This window comes from Gymnodraco acuticeps, unplaced genomic scaffold (assembly GCF_902827175.1).
Source record: "Gymnodraco acuticeps unplaced genomic scaffold, fGymAcu1.1, whole genome shotgun sequence".
NCBI lineage: Eukaryota > Metazoa > Chordata > Actinopteri > Perciformes > Bathydraconidae > Gymnodraco > Gymnodraco acuticeps.
In genome coordinates, this window is record NW_022991941.1 from 463,312 (window position 1) to 477,407 (window position 14,096).

Here is a 14,096-nt window from a genome sequence, read left to right on the forward strand (position 1 = left end):
CCTCAGTGTTATTGGAGTCTGTGTGCAGGGTGAGTCTTTCCATCGGGGATAGCTTGGTCCAAAAAAGGTGAAAAATAACTTGGTTTCGAGTTGAAGTCTACATATAATAACACTTTTCTACAACTCAACAGGATGAGGGAGGGTAAACAAACAAGGACAGGCAAAACAAACCCAGAAAAGGCAGTCAAGAGGAAGTTCATGAGCGTTGGTCATCAGATCAAGGGGCGTTGGTGAACTCCAGTTCGAATCCCGCCTCGGCCGCCACTGCGTCAGGCCGTTGTGTCCTTGGGCAAGACACTTTACCCACATTTGCTCCTGTGGGTAAAGTCCGCAGTAATGACTCTTACATGTCTAATATGTGTAATGTGTAAAGCGCTTTGAGCACCTGTAAAAGCGCTCTAATAAAAAATGTAATGCATTATTATTCATTGAGAGGGGGGCTTATGGGTAGACAGAGTTGAAGAGATGGGTTTTGAGGCGGGACTGAAAGACTGAGGGACTCAGGCCGTTTCTCAATGTCGAGTATACCTGCTGCAGAGCCACTATTTCAAGTATACCACGTCATCGAGGGACGCCGGATGCTGGGCATTTAACATGCATTTAAACGGTCTTTCGGCGCCGCTCGATGACGTAGTATACTTGAAATAGAGGCTCTGCAGCAGGTTTACTCGACATTGAGAAACGGCCACGGAGATCTTGGGGGAGGGAATTCCAGAGCCTTGGAGCTGCCACTGAGAAGGCTCTGTCCCCAAAGCTGCTGAGTGAGGAGCCCGGCTGCGGTGGATCTGAGGGACCGTGGGGGGTTGATAGGGGGCGAGAAGGTTTGTGAGATATGGAGGGGGGGGGGGCAGATGTTGGAGTGCTTTGTAGATGAGGACCAGAATGTTGTAGTTGATGCGATGGGAGACAGGAAGCCAGTGAAGGTCTGAGGACTGGGGTGATGTGATGCCATGATAACATCTCATATGAAAGTGAAATGCAATCAAACAGGAATCCTCAAGAAATATTTATTTAATCTTTTTTTAGTGCTCACTTTATACAAACACAGATGCTGCATCAAGTCATGAACAACCCACATGATCCAGAACGGACCCTCGTGCAGAGGCCTGATCCACTTCTTGACGTTCTCTTACAGAAAAACAGAACACCATTTTAAACCTGAACTGTCATCACAAGTCGGACCGTTGCCTTGACGGCTAATTTCAAAACTAAGGCAGTTATTTGAGAGATTTCGAGGTATATGTTGAAAGCTTACTAGAAGCATTGATAGATAAAACGTTATTGGTGCGTCTCACACGGATTTCACAACGCCACAGTATTTGTTAGTTGAAGATAAAATTTCACAAAGGCTTAAAAAAAAGTTAAGAATCACAAACAACAACTGCTGTGATTTCTGTTGGCTGCTATTTAGGATGGGAGTGGAGAGCTCTGAAGTTGTGATGAATACAGGGATTAGGGGGACGCTGGGCCCAATATGAGGGTTTGAAGGGACGTGATCTTTTACTGAGCCTTCTCAGACATGGCGACAGCAGCTTCCTTCTCTCTCTGTACTTCCTCCCTCCATCTTGCTTTCTTCTCCATGTTTTGGACTGTCAGAGACTCGTTCCTGCCTGCAGCCTGAGAAAAAGGAGAAATAGGATCTGTTAAAAATGTCTAATTTTCACGTCTGTTGTCTGGTCCAAATGTACTGAGCTACAGGTGTAAAAGCACAACGAGATTATCCTCCTTTTTAAAACAGAAACTGGAGAAAACAAAAGCATGAATCACAAAGCGGCCGTCCATTATCACTCACCCGTTTGCCCAGGATCACCGTGATCAAACACGCCACAATCATGATCGCCATCATCGCGTAGCAGGCTTTCACTCTCGCTTTGTTCCTGGCAGCATCCAGCATCTCAAACCTGAGGCACGGGCAGGTGGACAAACAACAAATATCAAACGCAACACATCCACGCGCAGGTTTGTTTACATATCCTGCATGTTCCTTTGCAATCATCGACAATAACCTGCTAATCATGCTTTTCAGCAGCGTCAATATGACACCAAATCTCAGTTTATTGTGAGGGTGGGAGGTCTGCAGTTTGTGTACGTGACAATCAGGACTTCTATCGCAGCAGCAGATCTGATTATAATGACTTAAGAATCAGTCATTACCTCCAGCTCAAAACAGACGCCTTGTTTAAAGGGCATTCATCTCGGGAACATCAGCCAGCCTCTGCAGCGAGCTCTGTTCTTGTGATGTATGTTAACTGAATTACAGAGAGCCAATCAGTGCGCTGGGAGGTCTGGTGTAAACAGGAAGAAGCTACTCACGACACAATCTCTGGTATCTGGTCTTCTGTCTTAAAGCGTCCCGACCAGAGAAGAAACTTCTTGTCCATATTCGACGGTTTGTAGCCTGGGACCCTGAACGAGGCACGAGCAACTGGAAGGAAAACGCACGTTAGAAAATGAAAAACAAGCAGGCAGAATCATCATTTTACAGTTCACTTTCACAAGCCCTAGTGATTCGCTCCATCACCCCGGATTGTAACCCCACTTCCTGTGTTCCTCCTTCCTCTGGGACAAAGGAAATTGTTTCACACACTTCGTACGGCAACAAGTGTCCTGTGATGTACACACTCCTGTGGGGTGTGTTACTGAAGCAACAATCACTGGGGGGAATTTTAACTCTCTTTCCACAAACATATTTACATGTTATTTGTATTAGTGGGTGGTAACAGAATAGTATATCTATCTGCTTATGATCCTAAATTGTACCTGGTGCTGGGGCTACTGGTGCTGCTGGGGCTGCTGGGGGCTCTGCTTTGACCACCTCTGGTTTGCTGCACATCCCTCTGTGGCTCCATGTTTCAGTGACCTGTCTGCACCTCTGACCTGTTCACAATATATACAGAAACATTAGGAAAACTTCAAGGAATTTTTTGGTATCATTTAGTATTTCAAATGTCAGACAACAAGGGAGAAAGCCCAACTGAATTTACTAAACTGGCAAAAATCAATGATATTCAGTTTACTCTTTCACAAGAAAAAAAACCCCATAACATCCGAGAGGCTGTAACTGCAAAATATGTGTATTTTCTTTGGTAAAATGCTTAAACAATAGCTGATGGCTTGGTTTAATCACACCAAAAATAACACATTCTACAAACATAGCAAATGAGTTCTCGCGAGATATCCAATAAGAAATAGAATAAAGCAGAAATGTCAGTGTGTTGCGCACTTTCTTAATAAGACAGGGGTGTGTCAGGAGGACAAATCATAGAAGAAGTATCGTATAATTATATCAAAAACAACACAGTTTACCAAGTCAAAGTAATTTAGTGAGGCGTGTTCATAGCAACTATCAATACAAACACCTTTAAAGCCACCATTTACTGGAATTAGTGGGAGAAGAGGCACACTTTACAGCCAGGTAAACACATCAAAAACAACACGTGAATGAAGGTTAGATACGAACCAATGAGGTTGCCAAGAGAGAGGCGAGTTCTGACGAAATTCATGTTGTGTTTTGTTAGTAAAACAAGTAAATTAGGAGCAGTGTGTCTCTGAAGCCATTCGAGAGCAGTCCTCCGTCAGCTGCTGAAAGTCACTACCCGCTACCACCAGAAGGACCCATCACATTAGATGAGCTGCCTGTGCTGTTTGCCTGATCTAAAAAATCAGATCTTTAATTAAAACATGTCCCCCAATGGAATATTGATTAACTTTAGTGGGTTGAATTATATATTAAAGGTAGGGTAGGTAATTTTGGAGAAACCAGCTCGAGTGTATGGGCTCAGAACAGTCTCATAATACACACATGCACACAGAAGGATTCAAACTTGTATTTCCGGATCCACACTTGTGTTTTTCAATGCACACACAAATGTGTTCCGTTTCATATACATGTAAATAAAATCCAAATACAGGAAAAAGTTTTACATATGTATTTTTGATCCTCACTTATTAGTTTCCCGTTTAAATCCCCTGAACCTGCAAACACAAACAGCTTTCTGTGCACGGATCGCTGTGCATTCGTGTGTGGGTTTTTTGAGACTCCCCTGACGGTCAGCCGATTCGTACTTGTAATTTTTTCTATCTATAGCCAATCACATGAGCGCGCCCCCACGAGGGTAAGATTACTTCATATACGCATTTTGCGCAGTCCGGTCAGCTCGCTAAACAGAGGGCGGAGCATCAGGTGATCATGCAGAGCAGCGTGTCTCAGTCAGACTCAGCAGCTGATCTGATCTCTCTCTTGCGTCCGGTTATACTTCACTCGCGTTTATGTCCATATCGATCAGATCCAGCTCTCCTGATCGACCTTTATAGAGAGCACCGATCAAACTATTAAGAGTGAATATCGGCCGATAATGACCGGCGGGGCTCCCCCCGTTAACAGGTCACTGTCTAGCACTGACTATAGTGCACTGATCGATTAGGCTAAGCTAACCTGTAACTGCTCCCTCCACACTCACAACAACTTCATACAGACATAAATAAAGCAGCTGTATTCGCCATACATACATACATTTAAAACGGTGTACACAAGCATTCATCAATGGTTTGGAAAGTGGCGCTGTACCTTAATAATATAAAGGCTTGTATTTGCGTGCATTTCCTGTTCGGAAAGTGGCGCTGTACTGAGAGTGGAGGGTGTCCTGAGATTAGCGCCTGCAGGCAGGCTCCATGGAGCTGTCAGCTCCGGACTGCGCAAAATGCGTACATGAAGCGCTACGTCATGAACGCAATAAATCTACCCTTGTGGGGGCGCGCTCATGTGATTGGCTTAGAATTGAGGAGACATCTGATTGGCTATATATAGAAAAGATTACAAGTACGAATCGGCTGACCGTCAGGGGAGTCTCAAAAAACCCACACACGAATGCACAGCGATCCGTGCACAGAAAGCTGTTTGTGTTTGCAGGTTCAGAAGTTTTAAACGGAAAACAAATATGTGAGGATCAAAAATACACATGTAAAACTTTTTTCTGTATTTGGATTTTATTTACATGTATATGAAACGGAATACATTTGTGTGTGCATTGAAAAACACAAGTGTGGATCCGAAAATACAAGTGTGAATCCTTTTGCGGATCATGAAATACAAGTGTGCATCCTTCTGTGCGCATGTGTGTATTATGAGACTGTTCTGAGCCCATACGAGTGCGCTAGAATTTGAAAGTCCACATCCGAAAAAAATCTGCCCCTTCCTCACAGAGCCCCTCCTCCAACACACAAGAAGGCTGACAGGCAGGTAGGCCATCCAATCATCTGATCTGGCAGATGATTGGACTAGCTTTTTACAGCGCTACGACTTCCACGGATGAAATGTTTGTATATATTTATTGTCAAAGCGTTTAATGTATTCATTGCTATCGGGATGTTAAGAACATTCCATGGAATATACCAAAAAAGTGTTTCTGAAGTGAATTACCTACCCCACCTTTAATAGGGTTATTGTTTAATTATGTAAAGGCATCATAATATATGAGTGAGTGTAGGTCAAAGTAGGGGGAATCGATGGGGGAAATGTGGTCACAAGTTATATAACTGTTACAGACAGACAGACAGACAGACAGACTTATATATATATATATACTTTATTCATCCAATGTTTAGTTATCCAACATTTCTTTTAACAAAAACTACAAAAAAACATTAAAAGCTAGTAGAAAATACACATTTCCCTTGCTTAAAATTGCTGTTAAATATACAAAACAATGTTTCCATTACAATTGAAGTATTATTGTGTATTATTGTGTTGATAACCAATTTAAATATTTAAATAATATTTATCTAATTTGATTAAATGTTTTTTTTATTCAGGCACTGCCTTGAACAGCCCTCACGCGCTGTGTATGTTCAGGACCCTGCAGTCCAACATGGCTGCGCCCGTTAGAACTTTAAACTGTGAGGACTTCTCAATGTTTCAGGTAAATAAACGCAGCATTAATACTTACGAGTTAACTTAACAAGACACGGTAACGATGTAAATCATACCCGCGTTTGATTATAATTCTGCGTAGTGTTCAGACAGAGCACGAGTGAACACGGTTTGCTCTGGGAAGAGTTCAAGGAGCCACAGTTGATCACTGAAAACAAACAGCATGTGGTTTAAAATCTGTCACGGGTTTAGATAATTTACCTAACCGCCTCAATCGTGTTATCATCCATCTAAACTGGCCTACGTGTTGGGCTCTTAAGCTGCAACATGTTTGGGTGCAGGCTGAGCACAGGTTTGAAACACTTGTTTTGTGCAGGAGTTTTGCACATCTTAGATATTGTGTAACTTCTCTGTAGGGTTCACAGAGATCCATATATGTCAGTGTTTCTGTGTGAATCCTGTTTGAGGTGTGCGTTATATTAACCTGAACATGTTTGGGTTTTTGACCGATACGTTTAATGGCATCAATTTGGATTTTGTGCACCTTGGATGGACATTTTCACTTGTTTATATACATAATCATTAGTTGCAGCTTTTAATAGAACTATTAACCAATTGCGAAACAATCATGAGTTCCTATTCTGATATTTAATCTGAAGTACACTGCACACAAATATGATTGGACGACTATTAGCCAGATTTTGTATGTAGTTTAGTGAGTTTGTAGGAATCAGACTATTCTCTGATAACTAAAACCACAGCAAACCATTGTGTGACCTTTAATTCCTTGCCTTGAAGGTCATTGGTTGACTCTGTCTCCTCCCCCGCTGTGTGTTTCTCAACACTCTGCCCTGTGAGGTCGGCCCAGACCCTCGGGGGTTTTAAATCCTCACTGAAGACTCACTTCTTCTCCCTGGCCTTCTAGTCAGAGCGGAGCACGACTCGTGACATTTCCCCGTGTTTTGTTTTTATATTTGCTGTAGTCAATTATTGTCTTCTGTTTGCTATTGTAGTAAAGTGTTTTTATTGCATATTCAGCACTTTGGCTCGACCAACAATGGTTTTTAAATGTGCTCTATAAATAAAACATGATTTGATTTCTCAGGAGGTGCTGAGGGTGATGCGAAACATAGACGACCGCATCGTGCACTCCCTGAACACCACCGTGCCCACAGTGTCCTTCTCAGGCAAAGTGGACGCTTCAGAAACATGCAAACAGCTCTATGAAACTGTGAGTGGTAGCCATGACTAAAACCAAACCTCGTAGCTTTTGCCCATCACACTGATGATCAACTATTTATATCATGTGTTCCACAGATGATGGAGGCCCATCTGACCCGAGATAAAGCTATCAAGTCCTGTATCGCTCAAACATCTGAGGTGATGGGACAACTGCGACAAGAGAGAGCGAAGGACAGCGACAACCTGGTGCTCCTCAGACAGCTCAGGAAGGAGCAGACCAAAGTGAGTCCTGTTCCTGACGTTAGAGGGCTCCAAACACCAGCAGCTGAGAGACATCTGCAGCTGGAGGAGTCTCCCTCAGTGGCGCTTCACCCAAATCACCAAAAACGAACATTTTCTCAATATATTTGTATATTTAATTTACTATAATCTACGGAAACATGTCCTAGTTCAGTGGTTCTCAAACTTTTTTCAATAATGTACCCCCTTTGAAAAAACAATGTCAGCCACGTTTCCCCTGATCAGCGCAACAACTATTTGTTAGGGACAAAAGGCCTATAAAGAGGTACAGCACAGCGCTGCACCATCAGTGTCTGAGTTATTAAAACAACAACATTGTAACTGAGAAACACTTAAATGCTACATTTCAAATGTTTACAATCCATCACCAAATTCATGGCAAACCAATTTTAACATCATGCAATAACACAGAGATGACATTAGCTGCATTGAACTGATCTTTTTAATAAGTTGTACTTACATAGTGAGAAACATGGGCTTGAGCTTCACTGAGGAGCTTTGTCATTCTGACAGGGAGGCAAACTGCAGCTATTACACTTCGCGTTTTGAAATATGTGAAACTCTGTTAATATAAAACTCACACTGCTCAAACTTCCTTACTTTTCCTAAAATTGATATATTTATTTATTTATTTTGGGGCGTGGGGAATGAAGAGAAAAAAAAATATGAGCATTTTATGAGCATGGGATTTTGACCCCTCATATAAACATATGCATAATGCTGCGCTATACTTTGCGGCCACACGCCGTTGCCAAGCAACGCTTATTGTTTAGGTGTCCTTTGATAAGCAGGCAGTCATATAATTAACTAGAACTAGCTAGATCTGATAGATTTGGACATAAACGCGAGTGAAGTCTAACCGGACGCGAGAGAGAGATCAGAGATCAGATCAGCTGCTGCTGACGGAGAACACGCAGCTCTGCATGATCACAGCTCCGCCGCTGTGACGGACCGTTGAGTGGAGCAAAATACACTAAGAGTTAGACCTAAGACACTAAGCTAGTTGATCTACTCTGGAACTAGCTAAACTATATTTATTCTTTACTGTCGGGTCACTTATTACAGGTTCAGCGAGCTGCAGGAGACTGACGGGCTGTCAGGAGAGGGAGAGGAAAAGAGAGCACCCCGTTTATTTTTCCCATTTTATTATCCAGAGTTTCTGTAAACCTTTGAATAAAGTAGTTAATCTACTATTAGTAGTTTGTTTAAATACATTAATTATGTTTGTTTTTTTCATTAACATAAAATAAATCTCCCGTACCCCCTGCAGTACTCCAACGTACCCCTAGGGGTCCGCGTAGCTCCATTTGAGAACCACTGTCCTAGTTGGTCAGGATAATCCTCTAAACTCACTGTGGACAGATTTCATAGGGACTATTTCTTCAGAAGAAAGGAGTTAAAAGGAAAACGGGATATTACTACCTTCCGTAACAAACTTCTGGATACAGTTTTAATAGATGTGTGTGTGGACTAGTTATGTAAACTAATTTGTAGGCAAAAAAATGTAATATATAATTGATAAAAGTTGATCATCGTACTTTGTGTGAAAATAATACATTTTAATCAGGAGAGACTTTGTTTTGAGGGTACTATTATCATACGTATTGCCATATATACAACAGTTTGAAATGAGAAGAGAGCTGATTTAAACAGTAGCGCTATGATTGGCTAAGAGAGTGAAACGCTGATCTAATCACTGATTGGAGGGGAGAGAGAGAGACTTGTGAATGAATCTGCGCTGACCTTCATTTAGTAACGTCTTTTTCCTTCCTTGTCTCCAGTTAAAGCTTATGCAATCAGAGCTGAACGTTGAAGAGGTTGTCAATGACAGAAGTCTGAAGGTAAGCTCACAATAATCAGAACATCCCATAATCACACTCCACTGCTCTGTCATTATCTGACGTTCCTGACTTCCTGTGTTCAGGTTTTCAGTGAGAGGTGCAGAATCCACTACACGCCTCCGAAGGTGAAGTGAAGCTCCGCCCGATGCTTTACTCGAGGTTCAAGTCCAGACTGGAGCTGAGAGTGTGTGTCCTGCTGTGGAGCACACACACACACACACACACACACACACACACACACACACACACACACACACACACACACACACCCCTCTGACCTCCAACACACCTATATTCCATGTGATCCATGTGTGCATTACTACAGCTGTAACACAGTCATGCCTGTGCTTCTCCAAAGGGAGCAATTGTAATAAAAAAAAGATGTTTTTTTAAAAAGACAATGAAATGTTTTCAAGTGCCATGTGTTGTCTGTGATTTCAATCATTTGGGGGAACTGAGATAGAGCTTATTGATCCATGTAGGGAAAATCGGGTTCATATCAGTATTTAGTGTCTCTACTGGGACATGTCTCCATGCTTTAAACATTACATCACATGTTACGTGTTAGACGCTTTTATCCAAAGCGACTCACATACTCAATACTGTGGGCAATCCCCACAGGAGCAATTTGGGGCGAAGTGTCTCAGGGACACAACGGCATGCTGACTGCAGTGGGGTTTGAACTTGTTAGGGTTCCGAACACCAACACACAACCCTAAAGGGGACCTATCATGCAAAATGCACTTTTTGATGTCTTTTATACATCAATGTGTCCCCGGTGTGTCGGGGAACTCACGCAGCGTCAGAGAATAAAACCCTCTCTCTTTTCCTCCGTACCCAAATCTCTAAAAAGGGGGAACAACGGAGCTGATCCAGATTTGCGTCCGATATGACGTAATATCTGAAATGTGGACCGACAGCACTATCAGAAACAATGCCTGGCTGTTTTGGACAAAATATTGTCTTTGTTTACATTAGCATGCTAACACTCAGAGCTAACCTGTACTGGAGAGAGTATGTGTAAAAAAGCCGGAAATATAAAAAGGAACTCACCTTGTGGTAAACCTGAGAGAGAAAGCATTTGAGCTCCATACTGTTTCAGAAATACTCCTTGATGTGGTTTGGAACATGATGGCGTTTAGCTGAGTGTCTCCTGGAATTCTGAGCATGCATTAGCTTAAGCTCAGGACCCAGATCAGCTATTCTCTAACAGGGCTGAAATAGAGGGAGATGAGGGATGTCTAAGAAACTCTGGAGAATTTTTATTTTACAGATTGAATTTTACATAAACTTTTAGACAGATTTCAATATGAGAATGCAACCATTAAAGGTGGGGTAGGTAAGTTTCAGAAACCGGCTCGAGTGCACTAAAATTTGAAAGTACACAGCCGAAAAGAATCTGCCTCTTCCTTCAGACTTCCTTACAGAGCACCTCCTCCAACACACATGAACGCGCAATGCACGCCCAATGAGGGCACGAGATACATTTGTGCGTGCACGAGATGGAAGGCTGACAGACAGGGCGGCAATTTGTTGTCAAAGCACTTCAGATATTCATTGCTATCGGGATGTTAAGAGCATTCCATGGAATACAACAAGTGTATCTCGAGCCGGTTTCTCAAACTTACCTACCCCACCTTTAAGTATTGCACTTTTGAAACAGGTTATCAGGTACAAATAATGTGATTTCACTCCACAACATGTATTTAACAGCTTTAGCTACAAAATGCATCTCTCAAAATCTAACTAGTGGACTAACTCTTTGAGTCACAAAAGAGTTCATATTTTACAAAAAGTCAATCAGAACTTTGTTTGTCTGCAATAGTAAAAGGCTTCTTGATGCAACAATATTATCCAGAAATGTATAATTATAATGATATACACATAAAGGACATTTGTCTGCACAATGATTACTTTGTCCTTTTATACTTTAAATACATTCGGCTGATAACCCTTTCTTCTTTTTATCAAAGTAACATTTGAATGCAGGACTTTCTACTTGTGATGAAGTATTTTGTCAATAATGTTTTGGTGCTCAAGTAAAGCCTCTGGAGCTGCAGGTGAATCCAAAACCCTCTCATGATCCTGATGAGTTTGGTTCGTTTCTGAAGAAATCATTTCCAAATTGTTTTTCAGGAAAAAATACAAATAAATGTATAAAATGCACTTCTTTCTCCAGGGTAGAAGTATTTCCTTATACATAGTTTTATATTAAATTAAAATAATCAATAACAAATAAGTTTTTTCTTTTATTATTATTATTATTTGTATTTATTTGTTTCTTTCTCTCCTCTAGTAGTGTTGTAACAGAATATGATACATCTTCACAGCCAGGTGATATCTTTGTGTGTGGAGTTATACAAGCTGTTTTTAGGCAACAATACATTTAATATATTCCATATTTAAATAACTAGTCAGTCATCAACATTTGATCTGTTTGTCCTTCCTTGTCTCCAGGTAAAGTGTGCAATCAGAGCTGAATGTGGATGATGTTGTCAGTGACAGAAGTCTGAAGGTAACCAATATTTAATCAGTAATGTTTACACCTCTGTCATTATCTTTGGCTTCACTCAGGAAAGTTGGCAGTCACTTTCTTATATCTGAACAATGTGTGAAACCTGTTTTCTCCTTAGAGGCACATATCAAGTAACTGACAGTGAAACATGCTTCCTGGTTTTTGAAATCAAAACTCAACATGAGTATCTGTATCTGTTTTAAGATGCGTGAAAACTAAAAGGGTTACCTTTTTATCGTTGGTAATGATTTATTCCAGCCAAGATTACAACTATTTTAGAAATCAGACTTCACTGAAGAAAATCAAATACACACAAGAACCAGAGGACATATTTTGAGATTTGTAATGCTTTCTTTATTATGTATTTAAAAAGGAAATGAGTTCAACTTGCTGCTACCCAACACCAAATATCTGTATCTCTGTGTATCTGATTCAAAATCATTCTTTAATAATTTCAGGATAAAGAAGAAGAGCATTTTAATATCAGACTGCTGCCTTTAAGTATTACACTGTTGAAAAAGGTCATGTCTACGTTAAAAAGTGCCGAGGGGGTCGTCTTTGGTTTTTCCCACTTCAACGTTGTGCAGCTCAACCTTTCCTCCATTACAAGGAAGTTGTTGGAAGACACTCAGATGAATGTAGTCCTCCTCTCCAGCAAAGACCTGCAGGAAAGAGAGGGGAAATGTCACATCTGAAATTATAAATCTGATTCATGTGAAGCTTCTGTCAAACTGCAGTAAACTGTCCTGCAATGAATTCAACCTGGCATTAGATTTAAAGAGCCCTATTCTGCTTTTTGTCTCTGTCCTGTGTGTTCTATAGGTTTTAGTGCATGTAGTCTGCAAAGGCTAAAATCCCTGTCTTCCCTCCAGAGGGAGTTTCTGTCCGTGCGTCCCCCCCCCAAATTGATTTGGTTAATTGATTAATCTTGTATATGATATAAAGACAAACACGCTATCTGAGGCTTTCACGCTTTTTTTCTTCATAAATCACAATATTCCTTACCTTTATGGTGAGGTTTTGTCCTGCCACAAGTTGTGCCCGGTATTTCACTGCTTTGTACACCACATACTTTTGTTTGGTTTGTTTCTCCACTTGATCCTTCACCTGTGTACAAATGAAATTAAAATGTATCATTAGGCCAGACCAGAGGGTAGTCTGTGGAGCTTGTGAAGAATGAACGTAGATTGAGAACTCACCGCTTCACAAATCTTCTGAGTGTCCTCAGTAGCTTCCTGTGTCCCGGTCCATCCTCCCATAACTTGATTTGCCATTGTCAATAAGAGAAGTTCGTCAACTGTCAAGTGTCTCAAGTGTTTTGACTTTGTATCAAATGCATGCATGTATTTATACAGAGAGCCCACACCTGGATACTCCTTCATGCTGGGTGGAGCTGCAGGTGTATCCACAACCCTCACATGATCCTGATGAAATATTATCCAAATTCTTGTGAAGGCTTTGAAAAAACATTTATGAAATGCACTTCCTTCTCCAGAGTGGAACGTATTTACTTATGCAAGCTACATAGGTTTATATTTATTCAAAATAATCATTAATAAATCACGTTTTCTTTATATTATTATTATGATAATCAGTATCAACAACTCCACAAGTAGGAGTTTTATGTTGCTTTAGAGTCAATATCACCATACGGTGCATTTGAGACTTCCCCATTTCCAAAAAAAGCTGAGATTTTCCATTGAACTTCATATTCATTGTATTAAGTACGTTATGCTGTTAGAAATGGATGTTGGAGCTCCCACACTTTTTATAAACTAATTGCAGGCAGACAATGTACATGCAAACAGCAACATGTGTCCAAGCTGAAATGGACAGATTCAAAGTATAGTAAATACATTGTAATTACATAGTGATTATAAAATGTATATTTTCAGAAAGCTATTTAGTCCCTTTCTCAACAATATGTTTCCGTTAATGGATGGTGGACATTTTGGGCTAATATTAGTATTATAAGGTTTTTATATTAATTGACATTTCACTATGACAGAGTGGACATATTAAGCTTGACAACATCCAACTACACACATAATATGATTACAATTATGACATATAAGTTGAAATACTTACTCTGCAACAAGCCACTGTCTGAGCCTCCATTGAGGAAAGAGAAAATGGTGGTAGTCACTGAAAACATCATATGGTTTTGTATAGGGGCAGTTACCCCTTAATGACAGGGTGGACAGCAATGTCAGGGACACTTGCAAAATGTTCAATATTATTATGAAAATAGAATATACATGATCAAAATGACTCGTTTGATCAAATAACTTGTTGTCGACAATAAAACCATATCATTATTTAAAAAAGTTAGTATCATTTAATCACTTATTACACACTGTAGTTAGCAGAGTGTGTGGGACATGCCAAA

General features: G+C 40.7%; 3 protein-coding genes and 1 long non-coding RNA gene across 8 annotated transcripts; 2 read left to right on the plus strand and 2 right to left on the minus strand.

The window, feature by feature from the left end:
* Window positions 1-992: 992 nt before the first annotated feature.
* On the minus strand, window positions 993-3,616 carry fam162a (family with sequence similarity 162 member A). The gene is made up of 5 exons (XM_034200473.1): window positions 3,461-3,616; window positions 2,761-2,877; window positions 2,314-2,425; window positions 1,793-1,901; window positions 993-1,617 (listed from the first exon to the last, which is right to left on the minus strand). Exons 1-5 carry the CDS (start codon window positions 3,501-3,503, stop codon window positions 1,501-1,503), a joined length of 498 nt encoding a protein of 165 aa, XP_034056364.1. The 5' UTR covers window positions 3,504-3,616; the 3' UTR covers window positions 993-1,500.
* A 2,195-nt stretch (window positions 3,617-5,811) lies between these two features.
* Window positions 5,812-9,602, plus strand: ccdc58 (coiled-coil domain containing 58). 5 transcript variants are annotated; one of them, XR_004567464.1, is made up of 6 exons: window positions 5,812-5,918; window positions 6,975-7,100; window positions 7,187-7,333; window positions 9,133-9,192; window positions 9,276-9,411; window positions 9,448-9,602. XR_004567464.1 is itself a non-coding variant. In XM_034200472.1 (5 exons), the coding sequence occupies exons 1-5, from the start codon at window positions 5,844-5,846 to the stop codon at window positions 9,324-9,326; spliced, it is 459 nt and encodes a 152-aa protein (XP_034056363.1). In that variant the 5' UTR covers window positions 5,812-5,843; the 3' UTR covers window positions 9,327-9,602. The 5 variants fall into 5 exon arrangements, 1 of the variants encoding a protein (XP_034056363.1); XR_004567465.1 differs by having other exon boundaries at window positions 9,276-9,406; window positions 9,441-9,602; XR_004567463.1 differs by having other exon boundaries at window positions 9,276-9,396; window positions 9,431-9,602.
* Window positions 9,603-10,969: 1,367 nt separating this feature from the next.
* LOC117535862 lies at window positions 10,970-12,664 on the plus strand. The gene is made up of 2 exons (XR_004567467.1): window positions 10,970-11,707; window positions 12,166-12,664. It is a non-coding gene; the product is annotated as an uncharacterized LOC117535862 (long non-coding RNA).
* On the minus strand, window positions 12,039-13,032 carry LOC117535861 (cystatin-B-like). Its single transcript, XM_034200482.1, has 3 exons — window positions 12,907-13,032; window positions 12,713-12,814; window positions 12,039-12,369 (listed from the first exon to the last, which is right to left on the minus strand). Exons 1-3 carry the CDS (start codon window positions 12,979-12,981, stop codon window positions 12,241-12,243), a joined length of 306 nt encoding a protein of 101 aa, XP_034056373.1. The 5' UTR covers window positions 12,982-13,032; the 3' UTR covers window positions 12,039-12,240.
* Window positions 13,033-14,096: the final 1,064 nt, after the last annotated feature.